Raw genomic sequence first — 21,314 nt, forward strand, 5'->3', positions numbered from 1 at the left:
TGGTCAAGAGAAAGCTTTGTCTGAGAAAAGGCTGGGAAAACAAAAGAAAACTGGTCAGTTTCTCTTAACATGTTTTATTCCTGTTGTACTGCTCCACCAGCAATTCAGCAATTAGCCCTATGTAAGTAAACTGTCAAATCGGATTCAGGTCACATGAATGCCTCACATGAATTTCAAGAAGCACTTCAATTTTATCAGCTTTCTTTTTGATGAGGATTTTGAAATGAACAGAGGTTTTAAGACATATTTTAGTCCCAAGTTTATCATTAGCTTATTATACAATATATAATAGGATAGTTAATGTAGCATAATTAATATCAGTGCACAATTTTAATATTAAATTAGGATAATGTGTTTATGCATAAATTATTATTCAGCGCCACAGATGTGTAATACTGTACATACACAGTACAATACTTTGTATTGTTTTTAGATAACAAATTCATTCAAACTCTTTTCTTTCTTCAGTATTTATAATCCTTAAAGGGGAACTGCAATGCTATTTTTATATTTTAGCATCAGAAAGGATCAGTGAGTGCATTTCAAACCACAATAAAAGTAAAATGTACACATTAACTGGTAAAATCTCCAATTTACATCACCAAAAAAAATGCACAGGTATGCACAGCGCAACATTGTGTGATTTAGAATGAGGCAACAAGACTTATGACGACATGTTGCAGCCTTATTACATTGTAAACAGCAGGCCTGTGAATACATCTTTTAATCCAATAGAACTAATGCTTTTCAAGACAGTTTTGCCAACAAATACTACTTATTGTTAACTTGCAACACGTTGGAACATTTCTGCAGTAAAATGTCTGCTGCACAACCTGTGCTTATTTGTTCGTACATCGTATTACATTCGTCATTACAGTGACTAGCTAGCAGGAAGAGCTGCCTCATGCCACTATTCATTGGAACTCGAAGGCTAGTTTGTGACAACATGTCGTCTTACAGTACTTTCATGATTATGTGCTTAATTCAAAATTTGTATCTTTTTCTATAACATCATTTTTTTTTACCAAGACTTAACCTGTCTGAGAAACTGGGACTGCAGCTCCCCCTTTTTTTTTTTTTTTTAGACTTCAGGATTTCTTAGCACAGAAGTTTTCATTAAGAGTTTTTTTCATATTAAAGATTTTTTTCTAACAGAATATCACTTTGCCTTTCTGTGAAACCAGTGCAACTGTCCAGTTTTAGGAAAGTATTCACATTTCAAAGGCAGTTGTTAAGAGACACTAGTTTAAATAACTATGTTTGAAGTATGGTTTTCTACAAGTATGGATTGTGAAATGTAAGTTGACTTACTATTCAGAAACTCCAAAATTTTAAAACAGTTACTACTAAACAAACAAAGAGATTTGATAATATTTTCTTTTATAAACAGAGAAATATGTAAGGCATTAGAGTCACAGCCTCATAATGGAACCCACAATGAATAATAAATAGAGGTGGGTTACAGATCTAGAACTTCCAAGGGACTAATTGAAAAAGTATGTTTTTAGGTAACAAATTCACTTATTCAAATATCTTTATTCTTTTGGGCCTGGTAAAAGGCTGGAGAGAGGCTTTAGGCTGCAAGCACAGAGACTGTTATTTCCTGACTGGTTTTTACCCCTGCCAGGGGAATTTTTAAAATTCTCTTAATGTATGAGAGAAACATCCTTTAACATCTCACCAATATCTAGCTTTATGCAAACAGGAATGACCTCAAGGAGTTAATTTAGTTTTAGTGGGGAACATGTTATTTCCTCAACCTCTTGGCATTTTAGTAGAATACATTAAGATACTGTTTATAATATGCAAAACATAAAAGAAAAGTGATATTTCATTATATGTATCTTCAATAATAAATATAAATTGTTCAGATCACTATGGAAAGATGCTATGGTGTATTTGACAAAGAAACCTAAGCACATTTTTTCATCAAGAGAATTAGAAAAGAGAATCACCAACAATAACAAATTGTAACTCAGATGTTTGGCCTTTAAAAATCACGAAAAAACTAAATATGGAATGGTTGCCATTGAAGTATCCCTGGGAAAAACAAACTATTCAGAAATCATTTTAATGTATTGCATTCATTTTTTTCTTGTGTAGTTGCTTTACAGTAAAACATAAGAAGAAACAACTTGTTTCTAAAGATGCCAGCCAACAATTTTCTGCAAAAGCAAACTGGAATTTAGACAATATTATAGGCTTTCTGCTAAGAGGCCTATAGGCTATTAATAGGCCTTCTTCTTACTGTAGTAGCTTATTAATACTAAGCTATTTTAACTATATATTATAATTTAAAGGTTTCAAAATCAATGCTCACATTATTTCTATAACTTCCAAATACAGCTGGGGAGAACACTTTCAGGAAGGCTCTCATTAACTGCTAACAGGGTGGAACAGTTAGAGATTTAAGTACATGCTATATGTTTGTTTATTTCTTAGTGTGATAAATTGGTTGATGCTGCCGAATTGACTGTGCTTGTTCAAAGTGTGTTTGAAGATTTCTCCATTAAAGAGGAATTGTTGGGTCCTGGAAGCCACCACCCAAGGAATCAATGTACAGTATTTGGTAACATTAAGAGGCAAGGCCTCTGAAACTGTCTCGCTTGTCTTTATTGATGATATAACTAATAATGGCAAAACAGAATGAATTCTGAAGTTTATCCAGACATTCTAATTATTCATATTAATCTCATGATCACAAATACAAAACTGTTTGACTGTCAATCAAAAATAAAAATTTCACCTTTGTCCCACTACTTTTGGGTGGCATTATAATTCAATTATAATAGGTATATGTTTAACTTTATGTATATAAGTTGGTATATGTTCAATATACTGTATGTTCTTGTAGCTCAGGATATATAAATCAGAAGTAGATTTTCTCAATGAAGAAAAGGTTGGAGACCCCTGACCTAATTCTTTCATGAGCGTAGGGATGCACATAGCATTATATCTGAATTGTTCTAAACGAAAATGTAATATTTATGAATTTGCCATTCTAGGAAGTTGGGATATGATAAATACTTATAGTTGTCAGGGAAATGTGTGCTCAACGTCCAGAGAATGACAATGAAAGAGTCCAGCTGGGTTGCATTGGAACAGGCGCACAGGAAGAAATGTTCTTTTCAAGAGCTTAAACCAAACAGTTTACTTCATCAAGCATTAATATATCAGGCTGAACCTTACCCTTTCACCCTAGATTTAATGTGCCCCCCTATCACACAGGCAGACAGACAGCATTCGTAAACAATTTGCACAACATTCCACTCTGCCACAGTCTGTGTTTAAACCAGAGAGCCAGCACAACTTCTTTTCAAACAGCCTTTTCACCATACTAAGCAAATGCTATGAACACTGACTTATACAAATATCCAATCGGCTTTAAATGACTGTTTTACACCACTTAAAACTATTTGATCCGAATGAAAAAACTTCCAGTTTCACTCACATAGGCAATACTCACACATGGTGGAGCCCCTGATTCATCAGTTTTTGCAACTTTGCCGAGATTCAAAGTCTACCTCAGTCCTCATTACTGCAGGGCGTCTGGCTCCCTGCGACAGAATCCTAATGAGGCCAATCTCATTTAATAGGCTGCTGACAGACGGAATTTAGGGAAATAAAATGGATCACAACTTATATCTTATAGGCTCAGAGGAAAATGCATTCCATGTTAATTTCTTTCACCCTCAAAACACTACAACATGGGTACAAGTACTGTATAGGACTTCATACATTATATGGTCTAATTTTGTCTTTCACAGCACAAGAAAATAATTTCTAATTAAAACTGGATTCAATTAGCATGCACTTAAAGACCCACCGTATTCACATCACACATAACTTCTTTAATGCTTTTCACTAGAGTTCATTTCACACATTTTACATATAAGTGTCTGTGTAACTCAGTGTATAAAACAAAAATTGTATGGTCATTTCTGAGTCTGATAACTCTTTGAACAACAGGGATTGAAAATAAGGTCATTACATGCAAATGTACTACAAATGATTATCAATGGTTCTTCAAACTGTATCTATCAGTAGAATGAACATATTATACTGTAAAGGAACAAGTAAAGATTTATTCCATGCATAAATAAAGCACAACGTTACGGCTGTGGAGCCTTCTTTGGGTATCACCCAAAGAAGAAGACATCCAAAAAGGCTCCACAGCCGAAACGTTGTTTCTTACTTAAACTACTTCATATTATGTTCAGGTGGGTAGCTGCGTCAGCATGCGTAGGCTGCAAAGGAACAAGTAATAGGTTTATTCCATGCTGAAAAAAAGAAGAAAGAGAACACAACGTTTCGGCCGTGGAGCCTTCTTCAGGTGTGCACACCTGAAGAAGGCTCCACGGCCGAAACGTTGTGTTCTCTTTCTTCTTTTTTTCAGCATGGAATAAACCTATTACTTGTTCCTTTACTTCATATTATACTGTATTATCATTAGAATGAGGACAATTTTTTCTTCAGCAAAATCTGATGAATCGGGGGCTCCACTGTGTGTGAGCATTGCCCATCTGAGCAAAACTGGAAGTTTTACATAATCACACAAAACAATTCTTAATTATTTTGTTGTATATATGTATTGCACATACAAGGCTGGAAACTAAATCAAATCACTTATCAATTTTGGTTTGTGAAGTCTGTCAAACCTGCATCAACCTACTATATACATTCAAAAATAACTTGCAAAGAGGAAAGTGTGCTGAAAGTGGGAGTCTCTTAAAGTAGCACATTCGATGATGAAGGAAAATGAAAACAGCACAGTTGCATGCAATTGTGTAGACAATTGTTACAGTCTTTTCTCTGTTTATTTGAAAAAACTACTTTGGAAAATTTACAGGTTTATGTTTAAGTTTAATATTTTTTGCTTAATTTTTCACTACATGATGACTGAATGTTGGTGTGGAAAATCGGTCAGAGGTTTTAAGAAAGCCTGAAGAAGCCATAGTTTCAAATGACAAAAAGACAAGAGACAATTAATACAATTTAAATCATCCAGTGCATAGTCCTTGTAAAATACAACTGACATTATAACGCAAAGTGTGTTGTAATAAACTACAGAACGAATGTGTCAATTTGAGATGCCTATTAATGGATTTATCTTCTTTTTCTTGTGCTGTAGGAGATCATGCAAGTGCTACACTAACAGCATATTCTTGACGATCACTATACTTCAAAAGCTAGTCCCACCTCATATCATTGTCACTGAAAACGCTGTACATTCTTATCTTTAAAATAAGTGTGGGGTCCTTGAAAATCACACCAGAAATTCAGCAGAATGGCATTTTTACCTGCCGCATGAGAAAGTTGCAGATGATTGAATCTTGTATTTCAGAGAGTTATCTGTTTTAAAGCTATCCAAACCAAACGATAAGTCTTTCAATTATTTTTTTTCCCTCACAGGATCACTAACCCATACAATTTTGCACTACAACTACTAATTTCCAGAATAATTCAAAGATATAAATGTTATAAATCATATAAATCTTAAGCATGATTTGTTGTGTGACTGAATGAACCTTATATCCCAATGCAGAAAATAAAGATACACTGTAGCATTTGTGATAGACAGCAGCCAGTAAACTTTGTTAGTGTATTTTCTAAATACACAAAGTCCATTTTTTTCATTTTGCAAACTACATGCAGTAACTACCTACTGTTCTCTTCAGGTTTTCATTTAAACAACAGCTGCAGTAGTTCTGCTACATGTGGTCAGCAGGTGTGTCTCTGTGTGCCTACCATCAGCCCTGCCCACCTCCCAGCCAGCCAGAGGGACTCAAGTCAGACAGAAAGGATTCCATGATACTGCATATAGCTACAAGAAAACTGGGTTGTGTCTATTTTTGCAGATATGCACCTTAAGGCATTTTCTACAACTTCCTGAACACAAAGAAAACATTTTGCTGAAAACAATTGAGCACAATGGTTTGAAACTCCCTTATACTTTCTTCTAGCAAATACAAAAGGTACTGTAGCTGTAAACAGACAAACTATTTATATGATGCTTTTAATGTGCATTCAGTACATCTCATATAGAAGTCGAGAAGACTTGACAAAGTGTATGACGTTTGTGTGTTCCTTTAAACTGTTTTACATTTTCCTTAAGGAGTCTCAGACCTAATCCCAGTTTTTACAAATTGGGCCACTGTACAGTTAAACGAATATGGAATTCATTACCTCATCAAGGTTTTTTTATACATTACCGTCACTTGGCCAGACGAATGAAAACAGAAACAGAAAGGCAAAGTTATTCCAGACTGTACACAGTATTCACACACAGCGACTTACAGTGTAGTAACCTTTTTGTTAAAAAAACATTTCCAAGCTAACTTGCACAGCTGCAAGATCAGTCTAGCTTGTCTGTGAACAATAACATTGCAAGCCGACAAGTTACTTGTCAGCCAAGGAAGTACTAGCTCTGTCACTTTGTGCCAAGTGTCAGCTTTATCTGCCAGTCCTGAAGCGACACATTCAAATCCTGCTTTTGCAACACAGACAACTAAATCCCTATATATATATATCCGGCTATCAAATTTAATGAAGTCTCTACCACTACGAAGTGAAGGGCATATACATTTACTGTATCAGAATGTATTTTCATGAGATGCCAAATCGCATATGGCACCAGGATAGGTGGAACGACTTTGGAGACAGACAGGGAATGTGTATAAGATGAGATCTTGAGACAGAGTAAACATGCTAACTCACACTATAAAAAACACAAATGTCCTGCATAAAATTTTATGTGAATCCACAACTGTTTAAATACAATTCAGGGTAAGGTCCTTTAAGATTGCATAAACTGGGATTCATTAACTAAGTTGTTCAAGGGGCAGAAATTAAAACCTGTCTTTCTACAAAATACGTGATCAACAAACTGATCCTCTTGCCCCTTTGTAGTAAATAAGAATTCTTAAACTTACTGAGGTTAAGATGTAAATGTACAATTAAAATCACTGAACCACTAAAAACTATTTTTACAAAACACCGGAGTCAGACTTGAAAGCATTATCATTGAAGTAAATTAACATTTAAATGTACAATGCAAATGTAAATTTCAGCTAACACAACACCCTTAACTGATGATACAACACATACTGTACTGTATATAATGTGACAGAGTAATATTTCATTCTGCACCGTTACATCATAAAGGAACAACTAAAGGTTTATTATATGCTGAAAAGAGAAGAAAGGAAACACAATGTTTCGGCTGTGGAACCTTCTTTAAGTGTGAGGGTGTGACCTAATGTTACATCATTACATCATTTGTTATTCACAAAAATAGTGACATCCCAAAATTGGATGTGTTTGAGGATGTTTGACTACTTAAAGTACAGCATAGTGAGACCTGGCATAACCCATTTGGCTCAGGGCCAGACCATTACCCATAGGACGAGAAAGCTGGGACCCCCTGCAGAGTGAAGAGTAAACCAGGAGGCTGCTGCAGAGGTGGAAATGAGGTGGAAGAGGATGAAAAAGAGGGGTTTACATGTGACATAGACATATAGTTTTCCAGAAATAATGTAGGAAATAATTATAATTAAGAACAGTTGGGAAGAAAATGGCTTAATTGCCGTCACAGCTCACAGAGATCAATAAAGAGCTCAAATTCTTAAATGTAAGATAAGGGCTTTAGAGATTTTTTTAACATAATGGAAATTTTATTGCTAACAAGGAAAGAGGAATGCAAATGGTATACTCATACATTGGTCATTTTAGGTTAAAAACAAGGGCAGTTGCTGAACAGAAATGTTATATACAGTACAAGTAATATTATATATAAAGTATCCATTGAAAATTAAGACCTCTTTCCAAAGACATTTTCCCTTATTTTTAAAACAGAAACAAAGCTCCATCAATAACATTCATCATCTCCGGAGCTTGTGCTTCAAATTGTATTTCAAGGTAAATACTGTAGTTCCTGTGATTGCAGTAAACAAATCAATAAAACCGTGTTATTCCTTTGCTTTCCATAACAGGCATCACAAATCAATGAGGTCTCCATCATTTTTTCTAGGCTCTCCTGCATTCCACAAAGATTCTGATTTATGTGACTCCAGTAACATCTTGGCATATTGTTCTTATTCTCTTGTCGTGTTTTGGCAGAAGTTTTACAGGCCTGCTGCACAAAAAAAATGGAAAACTCAAACTGCATCGTAAATAATGCACTGAGAGCTCTCTGCAACTCTTGATGGAATGCAATATATTATAGATGCAATGCCTCTGTTTTTCAAATGTAACTTCTAATCTCTGGTTGTGTTTGAATATTTCTCATGGTATGTACTGTCCATTGCTGAAAGTGTAACCACTGAGCATTCCACTAAAAAATAAGAAAGATCAAATAAAAAGTTCCAAACAAATGAAGACCTGATGCAACTCCCTGTAATGCAACTGCCATATAGGCAAGTCTGACTCTTGAGCAATCTGTCCTCTTGGTGAATCATGAGATTACTTGTTTTCAACTCAAACTCTTCTATCACAACAACAATAGCTTGCAATCCTCTTTCCTCTCTAATAATATCAGGGCAACAAAATACTACATCAGAAAGTAAACTCGCAACTTTATAAATTCAGTATGAGTATAAATTAAAACTTATATTGGTACACTGAAAAATCAAACAATGTCATTCCATAACTTATAATTCATACATGATGAATACATGATTGATTAAATGTCTTGTTCCATAATAGGTTAATGGTAATTTTTCATGTGTTTTTGATTTATCAACGAAGACTACAATAACAAATTAAAATTAGCCTGAATAGGTGTATAACTATACCAAGAAAATCTGATTTTCCAGAAAGTTATTAAACAAGTTTTTAAATATTTTTTATTAAACTTCACACCAAGTGGCAACCACATGTTCTTACACATTCCAGATTTGTGTTGTTTGCATTATTATAACAGCTGCCTGGGAACAGAAGTTTGGCAGAGGTTTGGCCCAAGAACAGGCCAGATTTGATCAGCAGATTCGCACTCATAGATGCACCTGAGAAAGTGACCATGCGTTTCACATGAAAGTGAAATTCTATTAGTCCTCCCTCTGCATCTACTATTGATAACAAAACTAAATCATAATAGAGCTAAGCATCCAGCAGGGATGCACAAGAAAGAAAATCAACAGTTGAATAGTTATAAAGACTTCTCTGCCTATAAATGTCAATGCAACAGTATTGACATTTACAATAAAATCTGAGACCACCTTCAGGCTGGAGTTACAGAAAATCCCAGTTCAAGAAAGATAAAGTCAACTAGGCAACATTGTGTATTATCACAAGATATACAGTGCCTTGGAAATGTATCCATTATCTTTATTTTTTTCTTTATGAGAAACCCAAATTCAAAAGCTAATTTACAGGAACGGGAAATCGTATTGTACCACCCAGCCAATGTCTAGATCAGGCATCCATCCAAACTGAGCAGCTGGGAATGGAGAAAACTGCTTAGGGATATATCACTGTGAGGCCTACAGCAACTTTCAAAGAGCTATAGAAGTTCAATAGCTCAGGGAAGTGAAAATATCCATGAGACAAAAACATCTCAGTGTTCCACTCCACATCCCTCAGAGAGTACCCAACAAAGCGTTAACTGATTCTGCAAAACATATGGCATAGGTTTATGAGGTCAAACTTTCTGGTCTAAATGCGAAAGCATTGTGTCTGGCACAAACCCAACACAGCGCATCACCCAGTCGACACCATACTGTACCTCCTGTCAGGCATAGTGTTGGCAGCATTATGTGATAGGGCTGCTTCACATTAGCAGGGACTGGAAAGTCTGTCAAGATTGAGTGGGAAATGGAAGGAGCAAAGTCAGGATAAATCTAGAGGGAAACCTGCTTCCATTTGCTAATGACCTATTGTATACCTGGGATGAAAATTCACATTTCAGCTGGTGATTTTTCTTTGCTGTTTTTGCTGATATTCATATTCTTTTACCAATAAAATTGTTATATATATATAATTCAATTTCAAGAAAGAGCATGCATGATTGGAAATCTAACAAAATGGAACATTGTTAAAATGGCTTAATTTTTTATTATCATACAGGTTAATATAAAAAAGCTTCCGAAGATATCCCTGCAACATTGCAAGTGTATGACTTCAGTGTATAACTATATTTGTTAGCTGAGAATAATGAGACATTAAGTCATGAAACAGCTCTATAAAAAAGCAGAAAAATTACAGCTGGATGTGTGGAATGTTGTTTTCATCAGGCAAAGATGAACACAGAATTCTCAGCAATTATCTTAATTGCTTATTCAAACATGTAATGTGAACAAAGTGTAATGATCCTGGTTAATAAAAAAAAAGTAAATACAGTGTACAGACACGTGAACTAGCATTTCTGGGAAGACCAAAACTTTGGAAGACAAAACAGAGATGTAGAAATGGCAAACACCATTATATTTAATTTAAAGAATAATATTCTGCAAAAATTAGACTTAAATTGGTTGGATACAGTCACAAATTACAGAGCTTTAAAAAATTACTCACTTTAAAGCCATGGCCAGAAAATATGAGATCAGTCAGATTATTCCAATGTTGTGCATATTTTAAGAATAAGATTTTGCCAAGCTGTGTTCAACTGCTCACTTATCTATACCAATGAAAATGCTTATGCTTTGTATAGTTATTTATCATTATGTTTGACAATAAATATTAATAAATGCTGTAGGTTCTAGGATTCTAGAACAGATTCGTTTACCATAAATTATCATTTCATTTTATAGCATTTGCTTTGAATCAAATTACAGACAAGAAACACATTATTATTATTATTATTATTATTATTATATTTTAGTAATATTCTAGTAAAAGTACAGTACATACAGTTCTAGTCTAGCCAAACAAGCAGTACTGCATAAAGTCATGCTTATAATGCAAATGCTGCTGCCACCTTTCTTAGTCCCCAGGTCACTATAAATGGGTATGCAGGACAGCCCAGTTCAGTTTTAGCCACAGCTGTTTTCTATTAGCATTCCCAGGATTATGAAAGAGCCTAGCTCTCACTTGCCCATGTAGACAGACACTCTATCAAGACAAATGACTGGACAGGGAAACCAACTCAACATTCTTCTTCTACAGCCACATTTTTAGTAATTAAGGCAAATTCCATCCTCTCACATGCAATTACCTTTACAGTATCCTATAATTTAAATAAATATACACACTGGCAAAGCAATAAAATCTTACTTCGATAAATCAATAAAATAGATGGTGATGTAGAGTATAAGATAGCCAAGGAATGGTGTAAATCTACAAATGTGCTACTTCAAACATGAATTCGTAAATACAAAAGAGATGTCAATTCTTTAACATAACATTGGTTTTAACGTAATGCCACTTACAGTATGTTCGATACCGTAACAATAAATAAATACATCAGATTGTTTTATTATGTTACTTCAGAAGTGCTTCCCCCAAGTGGAAAGAGCATTTGGTTTAACCAATTTGACTTAACTAATTTAGCCACCTGGCCAAATAGAAGAGATAAAGAGATGAATCACAGCCATCAAAAATCAACAGGCTGCTGCTTTAGTGATTGAGTTAGGGATAGTGGAGAGGTTTTGATAAATGCTGAGAAAAAATCCTTAAGAGCTCCTTTTAAGATATATATATATTTAAATTTTGAATAAATTACTAATGACTATCACTTTATTTGTTATAACCATCTGATTTGGCATAGCAAATGGTGTGTTCTTTTTGTCTTGGACTCACTGCTTTGAACTCCATGACCATACATTGGAGAGAATGAAGAAATATTGGTAGACTCCTCTGACCTATGCACCTTCAAGACACTTGTCTTTATCATCACTCAGTTCAGCACCAACTGGAGCAGAAGCACATCTCTCACTGACAGTACTGCATACCACACAGGAGTCCTCATGGGTTACTGAGAAAGCCCTGGATGACTAATCCCACCCTGCCCTCAGCAGCCATTGTGCTTGGAGAACTCTTGTAAAGCTAGAGATGTGCTTTAATTTTATTCCAGAAATCTTTATTCCAGAAATCTGAATTTTTATTCCAGAAATTATATTAATCTACCTAAAAATAGACATGTATTTTCTGAACCTTGAAAATCAAGGCATTGATGGTGCTATTCTGTATGTACTTTGTGTCTTTGAATAATATAACAAGACAATCACCTCCTGTGATAAGATGGTCAATTGAGAGCCCCTATTCCCAGTGAGGTACTCTGAGTGAACATGACGGTTCTTCATTATGCAGCTTGCGTGGTCTGCTTCTGGTTTATGTTGCCAGATGAGAGGCTTAGGAGAGATTTTGGATGAACAACTATGGGTGCACATTTTAGAAAAGACCTAATTGACAGGAATTAAAATATGGAGAATAGTGATTTGCACAGATGATACTGACAGGGAAGGAGGCTGGTTGATGAGCAGTATTCGTTATGTGGTCCAAACTGAATATACCAAACATATAACTTATCTAGTGAGACAATCACATCCTACATCTCAGGCCTGTTCTTCGTTGCAATCAAATTAGAAGTCAATCTGTAATTTAGAAACAACGATCACAAAGTCTGCCCCTACTAGACTAAGCAGTCTAGTAGGCAGCTAATGTTGCAGCTGCATTTTAATCCAGTTTTGCAGAAGGTATTGAAGAATGTTAAAGATAAACATCCAACTGTGTGAAATAAGTAGCTCTAGTGAAAGAGTTCAGTCAAAATGTGTGATATTTTATCAAGCATTCTAAATTATTTAAAAACCACAATTTTTCAAGTGAGACCAAAAGGACACTGTCTAATGGACAGAGATCAGAGTACAATATACTATATTCAAGACTAATAATATTTTAAAGGTGAGTACTTTAGAACTTTCAAGTTATGATGTAAAGTTATGAAATAAAATCCTCTCAGGATGAAGAATAAAATTAATGCATTGAAAATTGGTATTAAGGCAAATCACCCTGAGAAATTACTGTAAGCACTAAAGGTTTGGTTAGCATTAACAGCTTGCAAATTTGGTTGTGGAGGTTAATCTCTTGGCACAATAGTGAAAATCCCTCAAGCTTGACACAATTGTGAATTGTACTTTAGCATTTACTAAAACTTCTACTTAGCAAATGAACACAAGATGTCTCAAACCTTCTCATGTTTCTCCACACATTACATATGGTCCAAACCAATGAAACAAGACAACTTTAAAATAAGTTATTGTTTATATTCCTTAAATTTGCTGGAGAACAGCAAGAGTTTAAAGACATTTTAAACTGTTTTTTAAATTCTCCCATTAATCTGCAATACATTGCTTTAGAACACCATTCACTAGTTTCAAAATTGTATCCTAGGCCATCAAAAAATGCACAATTTAGCTGCTAAAGTGTGATCTGAAACAGATACTGACTATCTATGTGGGTAGTTCTATTGCAGAAAGAGATCATGTGAAAGAACATGAGAAATCTAAACAGAATAGGAGGTTTACCTGTAAAGTAATGTTGATACAGATGCAGCCATTCAAAATGGGTGGGGTATTTCGCGGCATACCCCGGTGGGCGTGTCGCGGTGTCACGCAGTGTCACGTGGTTAATCGCGCGTCATTTGACGCTCTGCCGTAAACTATCCGGCGTCACCTTGTAAAACCGCCAGGGGGAGCTTAACCTCTCATGTACAGCATTTGAGCTTTTAATTTTGAACTGTGTATTACAGCACATTAATCATCAGTCATTAAAATGTTGGTATATTTTATGAAAGCAAGATTGCTCAGTTGGACAAAAGTACACAACCTACCTTTATCAGAAATATCTATGCATCAAAGCCTTTACTGAAGATATTACTAATAGTATTAATAATGGATGACTTTGGACAAGCTGTATACTAAAAGTATAATTTCTTTAGCACATTTGTACAAGCACTTGGAATCTGTCCAAGCCATACTTTGTCAGGCATTTTGTTTTACTTCAACAGGCATAAAAACTTCCTTGCTTTTAACAGGGCGTTTCATAATTTCTAACTACGAAAATGATTTAAAATGCGACACTTCTCATTCAACTAGAGCTCAAAATATCACAAGGATCCTCAAGAGCACAGCAAAGACTGTATTAAAAGATACTTGTATGTATCAACGCTTTCTTTTCCGTATACCAGATTTTATGAAATATTATTTCTAATGCATTGGTTTAATAGTCCGGGTGTGGCATCTTCCAATGTCAACTCGACTCGATTGGAAGACAATGAACGTATTTTAGCCCTAAATGAATTATTAGCAAACATGGTTTACATAAAATACATTTTTCCAAGAAAGTTTATAATAATACAATCTATAGTTGAAATCTGAGCCTAAATATAAAGAAAAAGCATTTTCAGAGAGCAATCACGCTGTGTTTATATAGAAAAAGTGATTAGGTTTATGAGCAATCTAATTACCTATTCGCTTAAAACGCTATATAAAATAAAGTTTATTTAGAGATGAATGATCAGTGTCGCAGTTTAAATAATTTTTGTAGGAGGGCTTGGACAGATTCCAAGTGCATTTTTGCAATTTACGTTGCATTGTCCAATGTTCTGTTGTAATACAGTCTAGAATACAGTTAGTTTAAGCTTTATCAGCTTATTTAAAATACATTTTTTGAATCCCCGGCGGAACACACTCCATAAGAATCAGCGCTTTTATACAGTATACCGCCTTTAAACACATATATTTAAACACGCGTTTACGATTTAAATCAAAACGCGATTCAAATCAATATAAATGTTTATTTTGTAACGCATAGGTGACTATTCATTGTTATTAAAAAGACTTAAATTCGATCATGTTGTGATACTTAGAAATATAAATTTGTTTGTTGCAAGTGAGGTTTTATTTAATTTCTGACCACGGGAAACATTTCATTTTTTCAAAGAAATGTTTGTTAAAAAATAAAGTCATAGTTCCATGGGATTCAATCACAGACCATGTGACATGGGAGTCAGGAAACGAACACACAACGCCACCAGATTTAATAACGCTATAAAAACGCTATAAAATAATGTGACTAGGCACAGAACAAGTTTACAGCACAGTACAATAATAAATGCTGACCATGATTTTAGAAGCATAAATTACCTTACACTCAATTTAAACACAAGCTGTCTTTCTGTATGAACCTCTAAGCTGATTCATACAGAAATGTAGAAATGCATTAGCCTGATTATGATTAAAAAACACATAATTAAACACGCGTTTGCGATTTAAATCAGAACACGATTTAAATCAATATAAATGTTTATATTGTAACGCATACTGTCCAGCCTCCATTTCTCTATAAAAATTTACTCTATTGCACACACACACACAATAGAAGCAGGAACCGTTGTCAGAAGGGAAGAAGGTGACTATTCATTGTTATCAAAAATGACTTAGAATCGATCATGTTGTGATATTTTGAAATATAAAAGTCAATTGATTGTCCATAATATCGCTATTCTATTTTTTTGATGAAATGTTTGTTAAAAGAAAAGTCCAGCACCAGCGGGATTTGAACACACAACCTGTGAGTTGTTAGTCAGGCACGTAGACCAGTAGGCTACAAGGGAACTCGCATGAACAGGGAGGCGAAACAGCCCTACACAGCCCTGTCGCTGTACACGAATATAATCATATCGTTATTAAATTCTTTAGATACGCGATTCCATATTATATTCCCAATTAATCAAATTCTAAAAGTATGCTTGTTGACTCCGGTATCTCTTTAGTTAAAGACTTCGATGCTTAAAATGTTTAGGGAGAAATGGAATACTGGTGTGTATTTTTTACTTTAAAGTACCAAGACCAGCCATATACAGTACTGTATGTTTATGTTCCAAAATTAATATCGTTTATGGCCTTCACACGCGTTACAGTATGCTCCTATTCTTTTTATGCTCAGCTACTAAGATTTCCCTTCAGTGGTAAAATTCAATATCTACATCGGGCACAGTAAAGATGTTTACTGTAAGTCTTTCTACGACAGACCAATGGACCACGAGTGCCCCTGTCGGTCAACCAATCACGTACCGCGGTACCCCGCGTCATCTTGCATCATGATGCACGACACCGCAGCCAATTACCTGCGGTACGTGTCTGTACCGCTCACTTTGAATGGCTGCATCTGAACTTATCCTATCATTTGCCGAGGAAGTAACATATTGGTTGAAATTTCTGACTGTCTATCTTTAGAAATAAAAGAGAACAAATTTAGAGTAAATGAGTAACTTTATCACCCAAAACTGATGTTGCTAGAAGTATTTACAGGTTAAACATCAGGCATGTCTTTAGTTGTCATGCATCTGCCTATGTTGCTTTTGCATAGATCTAAAATGCACAACCAGAATTTTCTATCTTATACAAAACTAATACTTATTCATCACTGGATATTAAAAGTGACAGCTACTTTCTAGTTAGGGAAATCAAGGACAGGTCATAATGTTTAATTATTCAAAAGCCAGGATGTTCAGCTCACCCCTCCAAACCTTTTTTAACCTTCTGGTGTGAGGCCTGCTGTAAACAGTTATTACCATTGTTTTTTTTACTTCAGAATTTCAAAGTTAGCAATGTATTTCTGGTTCAAGTTGATATATACCATAAAGAGAGATAACCCAAACTATCAAAATGAAAATAATGCAAATGTAGTGGTATCTGAAAATATAAACATCAAAATCAGTTTAACTAAAATCACCAACTATCAATTTAATTAAGAAAAAGAGTAAAAAGAAAAAAACTATAATATAAGCAAGTAAGAAAAGAAAATGAAGCACAATAAAAGCTGTTTTTAACAGAACTTTTCTTGTGAATAGATTAAATGGAATGTTAAAATTAAGAACTACATGAATTGTTTTACCACACAATCTATTTTAAAGAGTTGGCCAGCCAAACTAAGATACTGCAAAATCCATTTCCTACTAAAAACACAATAAACTGAGCAGACACAAGCCAAAACAATCTTCCCTCATCATAATAAAAATGATTGCTAGATTTAATAACAATATACAATTGGAACTTTTCATTTTAGTTCATTGACTGTCCTGTAATAAATTATCAACTTCAATCGATTCCATTTTTGTGTGCCCAGTACAAGTCTGTAATTCAAATTAGTTTTGTTTTGTGAAAACTAATAGCTTAAGTCTTTATAGCAAACTGTCTTCACTAGTTTTATTGACTCTTAACAGTTGCTCGTAATATTAGTTTCTCAAACAAAAGAGCTATCACATGACAGAAAATGTTTCAACAATACATCAGATATTAAATAGTTCCTTAGAATAAAAGGACATAGTTTTATCAAAGATTTGTTTTAAAACAGGCAAAATAATCACAAAGTGTGGAAACAGGCATATCAAACATTTACACAAAAGAAATAAAATGAGACTGAATAAATATTTTGAGGTAAAATTCTAGTGAAGTACCTTGTGGTAAAACTCCATTCCCTGCTACAGATTCATCTTTTCTGAGTTAAACAGGTGAAATCCCTTGTAAAAAAAAAACCTGAGTGATTTTTTTTACTGCCCCACATGTTGATCCCTGTAGGCTACATGAGGTGGTAAATCAATCCAATAGGATCAGTCTCAAGATGCTGGTTTTCTTGGTACAGTGTTTGTTGTGAAATCCCACCCACCATGTTTAATTCAATTAGTGACAAAAACAAAAGTATGGTTCTTTATCATGTTCTAAAAGACCATGCTTTCAGGTCACTGAAATACTACCCTCACAACCAGTAAACACTCCTTTGCCACAGCTGCTCTCTTTTCATTAAGATAATTTAAGTGATAGACTGCAGTCCCATTAGTGCTAGGAGGGTCACTTAACTGCTTTGAAACAGGCAATGATTTAATTAGACATTATTGCTGGACTTTTTACTGTAATTACTGTATCTCTCTGAGGCAGGTCTGTCACCAATTCACAGCTTAAACTTAACACACTTCCACTGTGCTCTTCCTGAACTGTAGCTACAGAAGTCAGCAAACAGGGTGGTTGATATCTTTAAAACCATTCAAAACTCCCCCGTGTAACTGGATTTTCTCCATAAATTAATGTACTGTAATACTGGAACAAAATAAATATTCTTCTTTTCTGCAATTTCTACTATGTTTGACATATAGAGCTCTCTCCAACTAGCTGCAAGTTGCATCAGTATAATTAGTATATAACATTCCTCATTAAACCAAATCTGTTGCAGTTCATTATTAGCTTCCTCACCGAAGAGGTTCTGCAATATGACAGCAGTTCTCTGGCATTTTTGTAAGCAATTACAGCTGTACTTTATTCAATAAAGCCATACCTTTTATTAAAAAATGTTACAGAAATATGTTTTTCAAATTGTTTAAATTTACTCACACTGTGCTCATGGTTGTTACAAAACTCAACTAGTTACATGCTTCAAAGATTTTATATTGACAGGTCATTTATTTAAAATAGTTAATAAACCTTTTAGTCATATTTAAGCAACTAACAACAAAATTCTATGTAACAGGAATTTAGGCTTTTAAATGAGCATTTAGCAAACAGTGTTCAAATAGTGAATATACAATAAGCACAGTGATGACATATCAAAATGCTTTTTGTCAAGAAATCTTTCTGGTACAGGGAAGCAAAGGTCGAAAAGGTTGGACATATGTGGGACCTTTGAGGAACTGAGTCAATTTCAACTACTGAGTTTAATGAGAAATGGCTTCAAACATCACCCTTGGATACTGAACACCAGTTTGCACAACCCTTCTCTAATAGGGTTGAAGTAACCAGAGGCCTGAAATTAATAAGAAGGTCATGTGAGGGTGACATATGACTTTAAACACATCATATCTCACATGAGATTCTTTTACACACTACACTTAGACATGATGTCATCTTTAAGTAAGAAAGACAGTCTAGTTTTTCTTGCATAAAATAAAAACAATTCAGTTAAAGTTTCTTTTCGTTATCTTATCAATGTAAGAGTGTTACATTTAAGAGTGTTTAATTATTATTGTCTGTTTATTAAAGCATTATGAGAATCTGTTTACAAGTAAGTAAAATTAAATAGGGGTTCCGAGGTACTCTTTCATTCAGAAAAATTAACATGTAACATGTCATTGTGAAAAAGTCATTTTAATTTTAAGTTCAATAATCATGAAAAGTGACACCACATGTACAGCTATGTTGTCTGATATGTTGAAACACATTGTTTCCAGTCTTATTCATTTAAATATTATTTGTGATTTAAATATGTATGGGGGAACCCTATGGGAAGATGCAATATGTTTTTCCAAAATTTAAAATTTAAAGATAATAGATATAAAGATGCATATTGTTAAATGTATGTTAGTATAACATTACTTTCACTTAACACAAACGTGTAGCGTTAGGGAATAACAAGGAAACACTTATTTGGCAACTATTTACAGTAAACGGGATGTCAGTTTAAAGCATGATGAGGACCACTGTAATCTCTTACTATGGCTTCAAAAAGAAATTCCCAGATTCTCAGTGAACCAAAATGCCTTGTCAATCAATTTAATAGGCTGTGATATGCCCATCCTATCTTTACCCACCAAGTACTAAAGGCATTCCATTTTAGACCAGCAACTACAACTGGCAGGATCAAGTTCTTGATGAACAGTTGTTAAAATGTTCTATTTTCAATTGACACACACCCACCTCAAACCCTTTCAGTATCTTATAAGCTGTCTTCTACCATTGAGTTTTTTAATGATAAAAGACTTAAACTGGGGATTTTGTTTTTCTTCTGTTTAGCACACCCGTTGAGTTTTACTACCTTGTGGGGAGAAGCAAATGGCCAAAGGGAGCAAAGCTGAGAGAGCAGCATGACAGAAACTAAAGAATAAAATACCTTGATTGTACAGGGCTGTACCGATAATGTATTCTTCTCACAGGATTATAATTTATAAAGCTGTTTGAGACTTTGATATTATATTTGAAGGAATGAATAAATAAGAAAAGATAAGAAAAATGTTTTTTTTTAATAAATTTAAAAATAAGTTCTGTACATTCACAGCTCACACATCAATGAAATGTTTAATAACCACTTCTACACTATACTGGTACAACAACAGTAATCTGCATAATCTTGAAAGGGGATAAGTAATTAAAAGGTGTCTATTTACATAATAAATGTTAGCTGTGGTGTTATGAAAGCATCCAGGCACGAGTAGAGCAATGAAGAGAAAGAAATTGGCTTTGAGACTCACCCTGACGTAGGCCACATAGTGCTGACACATCTCCTTGTTGAGGGACAGATTGACCATCTCCCCCACTGTGCTTGTCAGCTCTCTGTTCTGCCCAAGTAGTACTCTGGACGGCTGGCCCTTTTCTCGCTTTGTTGCATCTGCTGTCAGGTTATAGATCAGACCTGCAAGGGGACCATTGGTACAGGAAGAATCACTCAAGGAAAATATCAGTTTAATCAAAACTGCAAACTATTTTTTACCCCTTAAGTCTACAAAAAGGATCTTGTAATTTAATCTGACTAACCACTTTCCACAGTTATGGTCCCACAGCAGAGCTAGACTGAGCAATTGAAAAAAAGTAATGATTTTCTTTAGCATAAAAGTAATATGTTGTGTATTTTTAGCACTATTTTACATGGAAATCAACATCTCATGCATTATTTTTTTAATTTTAAGACTTTTTGATAATTTAAAAAAAACTAAAACCTAAAAAAACTGCCAAACATAAAAGAAGAAAAATCACTAATTTGCTCATGTCATTTTTCTTGCTGGGATAAGAATAATGTCAAAATCTGTAATACTCAATCACAAAATGACTGAATGTATAAAAAATCAGGGATACGCACAAAGCATGCATAGTTTTTCTTTAAAAAAAATCAAGAAAGGGACCCCAGGTCTGTAGGAATTACTCCAAAGCACTTGCCAAAAGAAAACAAACTCCACTGTCTTTGTTGAGATAATCTCATCAAGACAGCTCTTGAAAAGGGTACAATTATAGATTTCTATTCTCAAAGAAAAACATTTCTGGACACAACCATTCCAAACACCAATGCTAACTGTTCTGCCTTTGTTAGTCTAAATGTTTCCTCTGAACAACCAAAGAGTGCTTTTTCAGGATCTGAGAGAATACTTTTCCCAAACATTTTTGAGTACCATGGAGTACCATATTTATTTCCATAATTTCTGCAATGTGGGACACAGCCAGGAGAGGTGTGTGAATGTGACACTGGAGGAAATGTACCTGTCACATAAAGAAATATACTATACCTTGTTCAATTTGGTTTTAGACGAATGAAGCTGATGTATAACCTTGTATTCCATTCCTTGTTTTTCCATTTCAGGTTTTAATGAAGAGGAAAATGAAAGTAAGCTCCCCTGACCTAGA

General features: G+C 34.6%; 1 protein-coding gene across 1 annotated transcript in view; it reads right to left on the reverse strand.

Annotated features, from left to right (window-relative positions):
• The window catches only part of itga9 (integrin, alpha 9), a 140,293-nt gene that overhangs the window by 76,972 nt on the left and 42,007 nt on the right, over positions 1 to 21,314 (reverse strand). The window contains exon 15 of the mRNA XM_006635723.3: positions 20,171 to 20,331. Within this exon, the coding sequence (XP_006635786.2) occupies positions 20,171 to 20,331 (161 nt within the window). The remainder of the gene's footprint in view (positions 1 to 20,170; positions 20,332 to 21,314) is intronic.

Source organism: Lepisosteus oculatus, chromosome 10, assembly GCF_040954835.1.
Source record: "Lepisosteus oculatus isolate fLepOcu1 chromosome 10, fLepOcu1.hap2, whole genome shotgun sequence".
In the NCBI taxonomy this organism is placed as follows: domain Eukaryota; kingdom Metazoa; phylum Chordata; class Actinopteri; order Semionotiformes; family Lepisosteidae; genus Lepisosteus; species Lepisosteus oculatus.